The 16,367-nt window shown below is 37.1% G+C and overlaps 1 protein-coding gene across 11 annotated transcripts in view; it reads right to left on the bottom strand.

The window, feature by feature from the left end:
- Nucleotides 1–16,367, bottom strand: part of rbm20 (RNA binding motif protein 20) — a 53,650-nt gene that overhangs the window by 21,504 nt on the left and 15,779 nt on the right. For 2 of the 11 annotated variants that reach the window (XM_030435255.1, XM_030435235.1), the window contains exon 2: nucleotides 659–718. The exons of 7 other annotated variants lie outside the window; for them this stretch is intronic. In XM_030435255.1, coding sequence (XP_030291115.1) covers nucleotides 659–672 — 14 coding nt within the window. In that variant the 5' untranslated portion in view covers nucleotides 673–718. Of the gene's footprint in view, nucleotides 1–658; nucleotides 719–7,340; nucleotides 7,463–16,367 lie in introns of those variants that run through there. 2 more of the 11 variants (XM_030435245.1, XM_030435229.1) reach the window with 2 other exon arrangements.

Genomic DNA, 16,367 nt, shown 5'->3' on the forward strand with positions numbered 1-16,367 from the left:
TACATTAAAATGCTATGTGAAATTATATTCAAAATCTATTTTGGGTAATAAATTAAAGTCAAACTAAACTAATATCTAATAAACATGTTAGACTAAAAATCTGTTTGTTTTGTCTGCACTTCTCCAAGTAAAGCACTGTTTGTTTCTTCTTCAAGTAAAGTACAGGTTTATACCAAACAGTGGTATTAATATGTTTAATTCATGGATTAGGTTTGGTATATTTGCGGTACATGAGGTATCAAAAACATGCACAAACTGTTTACGTCATTTTCCAAATTAAATTATGATAAATGACTAACTTTTGACAATTAACAATCCCCTGTTTCACTGCCAACTGTACACACACTAAGGTGAACAGGCATGCTGATGTAGATATACACTTACACCATTCCAGCTTGTGACTCAAAGCTATAAATACTAGAGCTGCCACTGCCGTCCCAACACACAGTGTCCTTAATAGACTAATATGGACTCCTGGGCAGCTGGCACAGTGTGCTAGACACTTCAGACCAATCTTGTGATGAAAAGAGGGAAAGTAAGTGTCAAATAAACTATAACCAGGTGTGGAAGGGAAGTAAGACAGTGGATTAAAGATACAGATGACAAGACACAAAGGCTCGCTAATTGAATTATGAAGAAAAGTCTCAGAGTGTCTCACCGTGATTTTATCATCTTGTTATGAAAGACTCACACAGCCACACTACCACCACACGTCCCCCTTGGTGAAAATCAGAGCACATAAAATACATACTTTTACTTCCCTACAGAATAATTATCTCAAGAAAGTACACAAAGACCTAAATGTCTGTATAAACCCATTTTGGCATGAACCAATATACCAAATATCCAATTCAACAGATCTCTAACTTGTACTAGAAACCTTGGAGGGTGTACGTTCCCATTATTTCAATCCCACTACACATTAGTATATTTACATCACACAGAGCTTTTTCAAGAATGCCAGTCCTTTTTGCATTTGTTACTGCTAACCTTTCATAGCTGAAACACAGCCTCTCAAAGTCAAAGCCAAGTCATAGCAGAGCTTCTTTGCCAACACAGTATTTAAATCTAAGAAACAGCTTTATGTCGTCATTCATAACAAATCTGCAAATTTATGTGACTCAAAGTACTTCTGTTTCTGTTTCACAAATAAAAATCAAAAAAGCACACAAAACATATAAATCAGGTTTGATAACAGAAAAAATGTAGTATTTCTAGAGAATGTATGACATCAAACTTAAAGTACAATTTGTGACAACTGCAAGTCAATTCCATTTGATTCGTGTTCTGAGCACTGATTTTCACAGCTAGGGTTGCAACAGCACGATATTTTAAGAGCCAACTCAAAGAATTATCACAATTTCATGGTATTATGCATGGTATTATGTATTATTACACAATTGTTATTATTATCATCATTATTATTATTATTATTATTATTATTATTATTATGTAACTGTTATGTTATGACAGACATAAAATGTGATTAAAAAATACATTTTTAAAATAACACTAAAATTGCAGAATTCAATATTGTAGCCACACAAATGGCCATTTTATAATAACCATCAATTTCCTGTGTTATAACTTGATACCAGTATACCACTGCAACCCTATTCCCAGCTCACAATGCTTTAACCTGCAGCTCAAATAGCTTAGAAAGAAAGATATACAGGCGAAGTCATATTAGCCATAAAGCTTATTTAATAAAAACAAAGCTTAAACAATAAAATGTTTGTTGAAAGTATAGAGCTGTCATAAACAACAATGTACATTTGTCCCTTTTTACTGTATTATGACTTTAATCCAAAAACTAAACGCTGCGACATGAGTGAAAGTATATTCTTATTGACATTAGAGTCACACATTTTGGCTCAGTGACGTGACTTTTCTTTCGCTAATTCTGCCAGCCCAAAAAAATTGTTTCTTACTTTCTCTTCAAAAGTATCTACTAAAAGAACATGGGAAATTGAAAATATTTACACTGCTGTTAAGTGATAATCTGTAAACTTGTGCATTGGAACTCCGTCTGGTCACCAAGTTGTGAAAACATACCATTTAAAATTGCGAACTTGTTATGCATATAATTACACATGAAAAATGGCTGTGATATTTAAAATCACCTCTTACTTATTCTGTTGCTCAGTTCCAAGAAAATGTGATAGTCGTTGTATGCCTTATTTTCCTGCATAACAATGTATCTTACAAGCATGACATCACATCATTCTAATTAAGAATACACAGTAGGTACTTAGAGTAAAAGGCTCTGAGTATGTTTAAAGTGAGTAAGACAACTCCTAAGAAAATGTTTAAATTATACCGTGAACAAAAGACTGAATGTACCATTTGAATATAAACATTTACTGGCATCAAATGACAATAATTAAATCTTTGAATAGTTTGCAAAAAAAATCATCTAAGATTTAATACAGTTTAAAAACCAATGATAACGAGCTGACATGTAAATATACTAAATGAAAATGGTTTCCTATAATATATTTAAAGCTCCAACTTTCAACTTTAACATTAAATATGCACTAATATTGTGAAACATTTCAACTGATCTGAAAGCTCAACAATACTCAATACAAATTTCAACAAATGTACGCACAGCAGACTTCTAACACAACAAGATATGATAGCAATTGTACTATTGTCTCTAGTACAAAAAACCCCAGCAAAAACACACACACTTTCAAAAGATCAAAGACAGCTAAATAGTCATAACAAAATGCCACATGGGCACAATCAGTTCACAGATTCACGGAGGAAGTAACAAATTACAGGAAGGATTCAAGTGCAGTCCAACTACAGAATAGCCCTCCACTGACTCCAATGAGACATCCAACAGAATATCCAAACGTCCAAACACACTGCAGCTGCACCACAGACAGCTATAAATCCTGCCTCAACATGGCTCCCCAACACAGTACACAGTACAGCTGACGAGACTTACCACCACTTTCACGACACCACAACAGGCTTACATTGAGATGTTCACCTGGAGATATTAAAGAAACACACTAACCTTAAAAAGACAGGCAGCGGAGGTCCAAGTTGCACCTCTGATACTAAACTCTGCACTGCTTCTCTATAGCCTGACCTCTGCTCAGCAGCTGAGACTGACGTATGTCTCTACCCTCTAACATGACGACTAATGCTAGCACATGTACATTAGCATAACATCACTGCCAGTGGTCTTCACCCTGTGTGAGAGACGCTGTTTCCTTGTGTTACTGAACACTGGACAGGCAGAGGAGACACATGTGATTAAAAGTCACAAATGGTTAGCATGTGTGTGAGGACGGGAGTAGACCAACTCACAGGGAGGAAAGTATTTAGAGAGGAGGCCTTGGGGTAGTGCCGTGCAGTCATGCAATGAAGCTGCTGCATCCACAGTAGCAGCAGTTTGTCCAATCCAAAGCTTAATGGACAGCTGGCAGTCAGGCTCAAAGTAGAAAACAGCAAAATGTCTGAATACTGCTGACCTACAACCACATCGATCGGATCTCGTCACATACTGGATGTAATATATCAAATGAAATATTCGGTCCCTTCTCTCAAAGTGGTATGAAATACACACACTTTTTTAAAAACACCAAACAATTAGCCACTCACAGATACAGACCATTTAATTTGTGAGGCAAAGCGGTTTTGATGGACTCTTTCTTGGCAGAGATTAACATTTTTTCCTGAGTGTTTCACGGGGATCGACAGACACAGAGCAAAAAGCAATCTTCACATAAATTTCTGTAACAGCCGCCTAGACATTGACAAGACCTCAACCAATGGATTTTTATAGCTCTGCGGAAGTGTTTATACTGTACGAGTGGCTTCTCTGTGCTTTGAAAAAAATTCTCTCTCAATTTTAAAATGAAAAATGTAAAGACAAACAGTTCCTTGATGGCTGATACAAATTTAGACATACTGGCATTACTCTTGTTTGAGCAACTACAGTAAATGTTGAATCTGAAATAATTAGTTTACTGTTTAATTCTATTTTACTGATTAAGGTTTTATCTGCATTTTAGACTTTTGCTCTGCTTTTAGTATCAAGTATCAAGAAGCTGCAATTGATTTAACTGTAGGAGAAGTTTTGGGGACATTTTACAAATGAAACAAAATATAAAAAAGGTTAGCTTGTTGACTAGAAAAGCAAATAAACTCAAACCACATTATTGTATAATTCTTAAGTTTAATTAAAAGATATGATTTATTGGTCAATCGTAAGGAAGTCAATCAATAAGCTTCTCTTTGTATGAGTTACTAAACAAGTGTATAACTCCTATTTTCATAAGAATGTTGCGTAAAATAAAAAAAAATGGTCATTAAGGCCAGAGGATATCATCTTAAATATCACATGTTAAGCATTACACAAGCTGAAGTTATGCAATTGGATGATAAAGCATGAACTTGTCACATTCAAAGCTTTTTGTTCAACCACATTTCTAATAACACGCAATGATATATACGCAGTTTTGATATAATGACATATGCAGAGATGTTATGAATTGATTAAAATAACTAATTGTGAATGATCCATCCCTAATTTCTGTTTTCTCCTTAAAGGTATGGCAAGCTTCAACACACTGCAGCCAGAGTGAATTCTACTCATTGTGCCTTCATGGTGTGAATGAGAGGAAATGGAATGTTCTTTTTCAATTGAAAGGATATCTTCTTTTTATTTGTAAAAAATAAATGAATGAATGAATGGTGTTGAAAGAAGAAATAATGTTGTTTTTTTTGGAGAATACTAATTATTTCCAATTCATTATGATAAAATTGCAAAACTATAATAAAATATTTGCATACATTTTGAATTAACCCTTTTCCATATACCATTTATGTTGGGTTCTGTTTAGATTGATGTTTTATTTTATATCACTCAATTAAAGATAACAATAATATGAGAGTGCAGGACACTTTTTTCATCTTGTTCCTCTGTTGGTTGACTGTGTTATTTTGGCATGGTACAGTATTTCTTTTGGTGAAAAACCTTATTCAGAATTATGTATAACAGTTTGGTGTAGTCTGATAAATGTGCACTGTAAAACTGACTGGTGTCAAATTAAAAATCAATCTTCCAGTACAATGCTTCATGTAAGCCTCTTATTTAATCTACTGTACTAGTTACTTTTCCTATCTGCCTTCTTCTATAGAGCTCCATCTGTAGATTTTATACAGCTGTAAATGAGCACTTTGCCTAAGCGGACAAGTATTCAACTCCCAGGGAGGTATTACCCTGACAGATTTACAGTCACTCCTGTTAGCATCACACCCAGAGAGCAAAGAGAGAACAAGCCACTTTTCATCCAGTGTCAATACCATAAATGCTATATGATAATATCAAACAATACAGTACATTCTTATCACTATTACTATTTATATCACTATTGCAATGGTAGGGTTACATTAATCCAACCCAGACAAGTATACCATCTCTGGCAATAACACAGTCTGTTTTATACTAGTACACACGTATAACCTTGTATGACCAATGAATGATAATAATTAATGTATAATTATACATGCCAGGATATACTTTCAAAACGTTTCTGATATTAAGATCAGTATCACATCTTAGTCACTTGTATTTACCTAAAACCTTCAACTCCTTGCTGATTACATGCTTAAGAAATTCTTAAGAAAATGTATTATTTCTTAAGAAATTGTATCATATTTCAAATTTCATTTTGTTTATTTGTAATTGTTGTTTAGCAAATCTGCTTTTTCCTGCCACTGTGGAGTAGAACAGGAAGGAGTTTATGATCATGGAAAGGGCTGTCATGGGAAAAAAAAGGCACAAACCTATACACATCAGGCTCAAAAAACACTCTTCCTATGGCCCACTAGGTGGTGCCACATATTGCCATAACTGGCCCCCGGAGGTCTGACAGGGATGTGTCAGCCTGCCATAGGAGGGCACTGTAATCAATTTCATCAGCAGTTCCTATTCAGCCGGCTAGAATGAGAGTTGCAATGTTTACATTTAAAGGCAGTTACTTACACACTGTGACTTTAAACACAATGCCACTTTGGTAAAGTCACTTTTGGAATAAGATTTAAGTACTTACAAGAAACTTTTTCCAACGCCTTATATACAGTTGGCTAAAAGACTCTTTTACAGCCATATACACATGCTCACAACAAATGTGCACAGACTCATGAACTTCAGAATATGTGACTCAAGACGCTGATCAAGAGGATAACATGCAACCTTACTCTTCCTAATATGGCAGACAGTTACTGACATGCCGGAGCCTTAATTTAACTTTTCAACAAATCAGACACGTATCCACAGCCTGCATAGTCAACATATAGCCACCATAATGCCATGAGAGACGGTTTCATGGGGCGAGGTATGAGTGAGGATGCAGGGTCAACTTGCTGTGCTCCACATTTGGCACAGTTGTAAAGGGGGGTGGTTCCTGATTTATGGCACCCTAGCAATGGTTGAGATATCTTGGCCACAGAGACATTGGGTCTGGCCCCTCACGACCACCACAAGGCCAGCACGTCTACAGTGAGGCATCACTTTGATTCATACCAAGTTTCTCTGATGATGCTTGTAAAATGGTTAGATTTATGTTGGGGATCAGTTAAAGGGTTTTATGATGTGATATCAAAAGGAAACAAAACTTTGTGAGGTAACTAGAATCGCATGTGGCCTAAACGCTATCAAATAAGCCCATAGAGTCACAGGCTTGACATTAAGTTACTGACTTAGTCACGCACAAACACACATTTGACCCAAATACACGCAACAAAACTCTAAGAGGGTTACGCTGGAGAAACATTCTTCTCCACTTGTCTCTCACATACACGTGGAAGCTGTAGGTGATCAAGTTTCAACCATTAGGGAAGTGTAACACGGGATACTGGGGTCAAAGAGAAACATACAGGTCAAAAGGAACCTTCTGACTTGACAGCTGCCTTCCAAGTGTGGAACTTTAAGAGCATTCCAATAAAAAGTCCTGCAGCAGGAAAACTGCAATTAGCCTTTAGTCCTCTTTTGATATAGTGTTCACTTGAGAACTTTAGGATAACATCTGTTTAGGGCATTTGCTATGCAATAAAATATCACTTGAAGCTTGATGACAAACTTCTAAAAAAAAACAAAAACAAACCTGAAGAATGTTTAACAATGTCGTACAACACAATTTATGTATTTAAAAAAATATGCTCACAGTGCACTTTTCTCAAGTAAACCATAAATTCCAACAACACCACTTTTCTGACAGATTATCAACACTTGCCACTTGTTTCTGGCCTATCAGGTGTTCTGTGGTCAGTTTTGATGTGAGAGTGCGGACAAGTGCTAAGAAAAGCCCTCCGGTTACCTGGGATCCGCTGACATTGAGTGTCAAACTGGGTGCTGAGAGCTGTGGGCCAGGTGACTAAGTCTCCGAACAGCTTGCTTGGACAGAGTGACATCAGAGATCTTGCTGGCTTGTAAAAGTTGCTGCCGACAAAAAGAAGTATGGAGTACAGGCTGAAGGGACAGTCTAACCTTACAGCAGCTATAGCTCCTGACAGTAGCCTAAAGGTTGACAAAAAAATAGTCCATGTTTCTTAATCCTCAGGTCAGTCAAAACAATGGAGGTGAATTAAGTGAACACAGGGCAGAATTACAGGGAAATTGGAAGCCCAAATTAAATTAAAAAAGGAAAAAATACAGAATTGAATGTAGTATGTATTAGAGAAATATTTGCCAGGTAGAGATTCAACCACAGGAACAATCACAAAACTCTGAGGTGAAGTAATATGAAGTGAGGGGAAGATTGTGTTGGCTCTGACAACTGAGCCTGGCCAGCCATTTTTCCTGCTGCTCTGAAATAGTTATTTATAGCAGCTGCCCGGGTGTAGACAGTAAATTTCTTTTTCACTGGCTGCTGCTGTGTTGTTCAATTTTCATTTATGAAATTCTGCAGTTCCTGCTATAAACATATAAAATGTAACATTACATTTTCACAAGCCTAATTTGTTCTTCTGATGAGTAGCTACAGGTTACAGTCACAAACACCTCACTAGAGTCTTCCCTGACAGTGGTCAGCAACATCAGAGCTATATTGGTGTACAAGGTGACGTAGCAATGATTCCCAAAACCCCTCCTTCAATCCATCTCTCCCTCCTTCTTTCATTTCATATCACCCTCTCTCTCAAGTTCTTACCTCACTCCCACTCTGCTCCATTTCTGTCCAAAGCAAGTATTGCATTTTACCATCTGTCACTGCTGTCATGCATACAAATACCAATGACACCCAGTTACGTCGTCCCACTAGCTGACCTCCCAGCCAATGGCAGAACAGCACCCTTCTCACCTCCCATCATTCAAAACTACTTCATTCCTTTTGAACATCTAGCATTAAGGTTTTAAAATAAATCAAATATAGGATTAATGTTTATAAAAAATAAAAAATGTTTCGAGAGGAAACAAGCAGTCCAAGCCCAGCACGACTGCGACAGGTGGTTGAACATGCTTGCCAAGGGAAGCCCTGCGGGTCTAAACTACTGTTCAGGAAACAAAAGATCACAATTAATACTGTTCACTCAGTGTAATATCCAACATATAAGAGCAATCATAAAATGTATGATATGTAATGTATAATAATTCAACTATAATTCCATATACTCTCACTACCTGATGCGGGAAATTGCATTCTAGTATGTTCATGAGCCTTAAGAACTCTGGAATGACTTCCTAGGTGGAAATAACATCTGATATCTTATTCTAATTATGCTCAGAGGGAGGGGAACGTGATTGAAAGCACAGTTAGGAGAACAAAAGCCATCTTTAAACATATTGACAATTCTGTGGGTATTTTCAAAGAAAATTGCAAGGGATAAAGAAAAAAACAGCAAAAATAGTAGGATTAATATTTTAAAATGTGAAAACTATCAGATTTCTTTATGCTACATGTGTAAAATCAGTTTTCAAAGTTTCACAAAAGTTAACCTATTAACTGTATATATAGTATACCTCTAGTATATTTTGTTCAATTTGTATATGATTGGCACTGAGCTTCTGCTTTAGAAATGACATACGGAGTGGACTATCTCCTCTACGTTCATGTTTCTTCCTTGCTTAGTAGCGGTCACATGCAGAGTGTTTAAAGGAAGACAGAGACAGATAAAGACATTTTAAATAATGGTATGGCCTATCGTTGACTAACATAAGCAAGTTCAATATTTGGCACATTTAAGCCACATTTAAGTACTGACATGGTCAAGAGGTTATGTGGATTGGACTAAATAATAGAATGCTGATGCTTATACTTGACAATCTGTTCATTTCTGCTGAAATTACAGTACTGACAACTGTTTAACTAAGATGAATTCCACTCATATAATGAGTATAATTCAGCCATCTTAAGTTGAAATTAAATGAAAATGGATTGATATGGTTGTCTCAAGTCTCCTGAAATGTTGAAACACAGTATCATGCCCTCACATTTTAGAAATAAATCAATAGATACAACACAAGGCAATCTTGCTTAAAGTAAAGAGAACAGATGGATGAAACATTTAGGGGAAAACAGCCAATCACACACACGCAGACACGTGGAGGACACAATACAGGTCTGACAGTGACAGGGAGGGCAGTGCTGCCATATGGCTCAACATGTCTCGTCCCAGGAAGCTGCTGGCATCACAGGCTGCTCAAATAGCCATTAGTACAAATTACGCAAACAATGAAAGTGACTGAACTCAGCAACTTTTCGAACAGCTGCTCTGCAGAACCCCCAAAATGACACATGAACAAAAGAGGGGAAAGGAAAAAGAGAAAGTTGCCCAGCAAAACCCCAGTGTAAGTGAGAAATCCCCCTCAAAGCCAGTGGACAGAATGGGTTGGCTATGCCCTGAAGTAATGACCATCAAGGGATTTCATTATGCAGCCTGGTCACTGAAATAATGCACTCTCATAAAATAGAAACCATAAAATAAGACTATTCATTTTGTGTTTTATATTTTAATGGTCAAAAATATACAATATCAAGATCTTGCTTGAGTTTCATTCATGTATAACTCGAAACTAAACTTAAATAAAGTTATTTTCAACACAGCATCTGACACTGGGGAAACCTGCCAGGCCAAGCGTGTCACATCTGAAGAATAAATGACATGGTAGGATTGACTTATTTGTTCAGAAAGTGCTTGGGAATTATATGAGGAAGTATTATCAACGCCTGTGCAAAACAGTACCTTTTAACACAGCCAATCTGAGCTGGAGAAGTTTTATCTACTGTTTCCAAGGGGAAATATCCACACTCCATCGAGGCAGAAAGGTTAATGCTAAGCTACCTTCAAACTGATGGGTCACTGACAGCTGCATCTGAGACCCACACACACAAACATGTAAGCAATTTTATTTATTTCATTTGCACAGCACACTCTTGCTCTACAGGTTTTAGCTATGCCAGTTCATCTTAGTCAGATTCAAAAAGGAAGAACAGATTTATATCAGCAGTGCAATTATAGGAAAATTATTTAATAACAACAATCTCAAAAGGCCGCTCATAAGCTGCCACATGTGCCCTCCCACCTCCCTGAGGGGCAATTGATTACCTGGGAGGTTAATCAACAGGAAGCTCTTGGTATGGTTTTTGACCTTGTGCTGACAAACAGAGACCCTCTAGGCCTCCCCCTCGTCACACAGGGTATTTTAGGTGGCCAATTAGCATGCCTGATTTCTAATCTATCCCCCACTGCCAGGCATTACAACACTGCTCTATCATTTTCTCTTTCTGTGTATGCATCTAAACTCGCTCTCTTAGCGTCTCTCTGCCTATTAAAATTTTTTCGTTTCAGCCTCTCTTACATCCTATTTTCTTCCTCCCTTTAGTCATGCAAACACACACACAACTCTTCATCCATACCTGATCCTGACTGCAGAAGCAGTGAGACTAATAACAAAAGCCAGGAAAGTAGAGGTTGACTTAAGATTTATTCTACCTTCGAGCCAGCAATATGAGCTAGTTGGAAATGGGGAGTTTAAGAATTCAAATGTAAACTCTAATTCCAGGTTAATTCACAAACATTTAAAAGAGAAAGAGACTAAATTGGTGGAAAAAAGAACGTGTCAAAGAATAAAAGAAACATAATGAGTTACAAAACAGTGATGAGTCACTCATTTGCCATTAACCTGCAAGATTAATGAACTGTAAGAACAATTATAACATAGCTATTAAAGCTAAAGAGCTCAAGCTTTTTTTAATAATAATCCCAACACCCACCGTATTACTCTGCGCTTCGAACTTGTTGTTACATCCACGCAATGATGATGCATAGCCTGACCTAGTTTCCAAAGTAACTATTTTAGTGTTACGTAAGGTTTTTGCTGTGACTCACTCCAGACCCATAAACCTTTACATGACTCACCACTACTCCCAAAATATACTACATTTTGAACTTTTGCTGCTCCACACATTGACACTCAATGGCACTTAAATTTAAGAGGTTGAGCTTCATCACAGATCAGACTCTTGAAATTGAGGGATGATTGTAGAAAAAGGTAGATATATGCTCCTGCATCAGAGTGCAAAGGCACATAGCCTCCCAGGTAATGCTGCTGGAATCAACATTCACCTCCTTATAAACCTAAATTTAATGGTGGATAGGAATGCCCTTCGCTAGGACTCATAGGTTAAAACATTTCAGCTGGATTTCTGCAGGCTCCATCAGTGCAACTCTTTACTCCTGACATGAGTGAATCCAATAAGTAAATTTCCCTATATGAGAAAAGCCAAGAGAGACGAGTAAGCTATTTGTAAAACCCCAACACAGTATAAAAATACTCTGCACTCACCCACTACAGAGCCAGTCCTATCACTGAGCTACGCCGTCAGCCTAACTGCTCCAACCAAAAAGAGAAAAATAAAACTCTTCAAGTTGCAGAGTCATATATCACTTCAGGGAATTTATAGAGCATTGCTTTTAATGCTCTTTAAATATGCCATTCCGTTACGTTAATGGGGCACCTCTGATTGCTGACCAACTGCATGTAAATGCCTGTTATTACCACGTTATTGCACAATACATTAACACATTCTCTAACATCTGATTCCTGCTTCCTAATTTCTTCTGAAAACCTGGAATCTTTCTTTAATCTAGTTGTTAAAACATGTGATACTCATAGATGCTAATTAACCTTGCAGAGATTCTCTGTGAAATTAACTCAGTTATTAACTTTGGAACATATTCATAAACGACTGCCCTAAATTCATTTACTATTATGGTGCAGAGAGTTTGGCAAAGTGCCATGGTTTTTGATTACAGGAAAGATAATACAAAGTGGGCTTGATGACAGATTGAGTGGTTCTCACTGGTGGCGATGAAGTCTCATGAGAGTCACTCTTCCTATTGCCACCATGCTTAGCCCATTTAAATCTAATCCCTAAATGTAACTCTGTTCCAAAGTTTTGTGGATCCCACTGGTGTAAAATCTGCAGCTAAAGTGCGAAACAGGAAAGAGTGGTTAAGTTAATGTGTAACTGTAGCTACAGTGTTTCTGCAAAACAGAGTTCCTTTATTGCAAAAGTAGTACTCTTTACAGTACCCAGGAGACACAAAATGCAACATAAAGCTATTCACTCACCAAAGCAACTGAAAGACTGTGGACAGCATCATCAATAATTCTCCACAGAAACGCTACTACACAAGTCAAATGTATACTTTGTGTATCCAGCTAAAAGCCACTATCATCACACAACTTAAAAGGTAAGCTTAAAAATTCAACCTTTTACACCAAAATGTATGTTTTTTAAACATGCGTAAAACTTAATACAAAAAATAGGCTATTTATTTCTTTTCCATTAACAGTAGATGAGGTTTGCATTTCTGTTTTTGGTTTCTTTCTGTTTTCCTTTTTTTGTGTGTATCACATTCATCATCACAAATGCTCTGGAAGAACAGAGAACAGTAGAAAGCAGCAGGTCATATACCTCATCAGACTTCGTCCAGAAGACATTGAACTTAAAAGGGAAAACAAAAAAATCAATAGCACTCTGAGTTAGACAATTATTATTTTCTGGAGCTGATGAGGGCTGTAGCTAAGGACTGAGACATCTTGCTTCGTTTTCATCTCTGTTGAGAGTTGCACATGCGCAGATGACCTGACTACTGATCAGACGGCTGAAAAGGCTTGGATAGTTACACAAAAGCCACTGACTATGGTCCTGTTGTTACTATGAAAATATCTTATTCTCTCTTTCTAACAAGCAAGCGTGCTTAACTTTTATACAGGTCATTGGGACTGACAAGTGGCAAAAATTATGGTGGCCACCAACCTCAGTGTAGTGTCTCCATGACAGCCAATTAGATGAAGCCGACAATCACCGGTGACTACTGCTGAGTCATTTGACGTGGGAGTTGATGTCAACTGCACCCACATTAAAGACAAAATCCAGATGTTTTGGGTTTTGCTGGATTTTTTGTGTGAAAGGGGTTATAGTTGTATATCAATACCTTTGGTTTTAAGCATGCCAGGGGAATGTATTAAAATTATGGCAAAAAACTTACCGTCAAACAGTAATGGTTCTATTAATTTAACTTAGATTGCAAAATGATGGATACATAAACCTAAAATAAATCATTGGTAGGGCCTTTGTAACATCTGACAGATATAACAAGTACTTAAAAAAAGTAAGTCTTTTGATCATCTTAGTCAGCAGTAGTTTCAAAGGTCACAAAATAACAGTCGACCATTCATGTAAAAAAAAAGATTGTCCACATTTAAATGCATCTAAACAAAGGCAAAATAAAGTTTATTTTAAGTGGAAGTAAAGAAGATGAATGAGATGGATTTGCTTATGACTCCCTATGATGCAGACAGTGGAGTTGGAAAATAGGAGAGCAGTGACACATTTTTTTAGCCTTTTTTTATGGCTTTTATTGATAGGTCAGCTGAAGATATGACAGGAAACAGGGAGAGAGAGAGAGGGGGAGTGACACGCAGCAAAGGGACCCGGGCCGGGAGTCGAACCTTACTGTATTTGTGTATTGCTGATGATTATTTTGCTGAATTGTCCTAAAATTGGGGGCTAAAATAGTTCTAGAAGCCATGTATCACTGAAATAGTAGGTACACTATGTGAACTATGTGCTGGAGTAGTTCATAAAACTATTGTACAATAATACTGATTGTACTATGTTACAAGAATATATATATATATATATATATATATATATATATATATATATATACTGCACTAATAAAAAAAGATAAAAAAATAATAATATATATATATATTTTTTTTAATCTTTTTTAATTATTATTTTAAAGGAAAAAACAACATATTCTGACATTTTTTATTTATCTACCATAGCACAGTATCAACAGCCTTCATTTATTTTGACACCAGTCACAAGGCAACAATGCGTTCTCAACTGTCAACAACTCAACATAATGTCAGCGGTCCTGTTCACCTGCTTCCTCAGTTGGCAGAGGCTGGTATCACAATCGACTCCCAATATTCCACAGTGAATATCAGACATTTCTATCTATTAGCAATGCTGTAGATCCTATTTGAAAATAACAATTGTTGAGTTGTACAGCTATATATCAACTTCTAACTCTGAACACAAATCTGAATACCCAGTATTCCAAATACACCTGCTGGTAAAAGAAGATGGGAAGGGCTGGAGGGTCGGTTGGATAGGAATGGCAAGTCTGATAATTTATACACTGCCCACCTGGTACCCTACAGATAGCATATGTTCTGAATGTGCCAGACTGAGAACAGCCGCTATCATCTATTGCCTCAGCTTTTTACTCTTGCCTCAGACGAGAGAAAACAAATAGGAACAGGTCAAAAAGCAACATGAGCCAACCCTATTACATGACCGACTGTATCATAATACAACCACAAATCACCAGGCCCCTCAAGCTGCCACTCATTGCCACATATGATTAAAAGCATATAGAAGTGTGAACAGTGCTTCTGTCGCCTCTCTGACTTGTTTTTTAGAGTCTCAGAGTGTAATAATTTGGTGACAATAAATAAACAGTGAATTTGATTGATAAGACTTCTGATTGTAATAATCTTACTTTGATACAAAATAACATCTGTGACATTGTTGGACACTGCTGACTCCAGACTCAAAAATCTGGATCTGTGGGATGCTTGTTTTAAAACCTACACATGTTTCTTTACTACCAAAACACGAAACAAGTCGGTATAGAAATGATTAAATGTGTTGCACACACACAATAGAGATGTAAAATTATTAAACTGCAAGATCACACAAGGTCTGGAATAACTATGCGTGATACAGTATTTTAATATAATACAGTTCCTTTGAATCACTGAGAGAAGTTAATCAATTAAGTGTGTGTGTGTGTGTGTGTGTGTGTGTGTGTGTGGGTGTGTGTGTGTGTGTGTGTTTGTGTCTGTCTGTCTGTGTGCTGCACCTGTGTGTGCTGGAGGTACAGTAAATTTGATTTCCTGTTCTCTGGCGCCCACATCATGTGGACGAAAGCAAAATGCCTTTGGGGTGAGCACACGTGCTACAATCTCCCCTGGTCTCAGCTGTTGGTACCGGCCTAACACAGCAGAGCAGAGCAGAGCGGCTGCGTGGGACTTAAAACAGGAGGTGGGTGTATGTGTCACTTAGACACCCCTAATCTCCTGGTAAAACTGGAGGGCAACATGCTTTCAGTACATTCTCAAAATTTGTAGCTGAGGTGGTTGAGTAAACTCTGTGTCTGATGTGTGACCTTGGGTAATGGTTGCTGTATTTCAGATTTGATGAATGATTGATTTATGATTTATACTGGAAGACACAAGATATAATACACTAAATAGTGGTCAACTATTTTTTATATTACAGTCTATCCGAAATTGTCTTGTCTTGGTGGGCAACATACACTTCCCTGCCAAAAAGCTATTCACTTTGCTTAAATTTGTGGACAAACAATCTTTGGGTCTCACTGAAAGATTTGCAGGATCTTTACAAATGAATAAATATAAGAAGCAAGAAAAAGAGGTGGTACAGAAGAATGGGATAACTGCTCTCGACTCACAGAACAGAAAATCCTTTAACTCAGATTATGATCTCAGGCAAATTGTACATTGTCATTAACATACAGTAATACATCCCAACAATTTGATCAAAAAAATGGCCATTTTGTTGATGCAATCTTCACAGCAGAGTAAATCCTATATTTGCACTGATGGTCGAGTTTCAGCACAGAATTTTCAAGATATTGGAATATATTCAAGATTGACTGTCACAAGGGGGAACTTGTCCAATATGATCTGTCAGTCACCCTTAGTGGAATGACTGACTTCTGGTTAATATCAATGTGTATGCGGCATGAGGAATGCCTCTGCCATATGGTTTGGATGTGCAGAAAATTGTTGTCAATTC

The sequence above is a fragment of the Sparus aurata genome, chromosome 1 (assembly GCF_900880675.1).
Source record: "Sparus aurata chromosome 1, fSpaAur1.1, whole genome shotgun sequence".
Classification (NCBI taxonomy): Eukaryota; Metazoa; Chordata; class Actinopteri; order Spariformes; family Sparidae; genus Sparus; species Sparus aurata.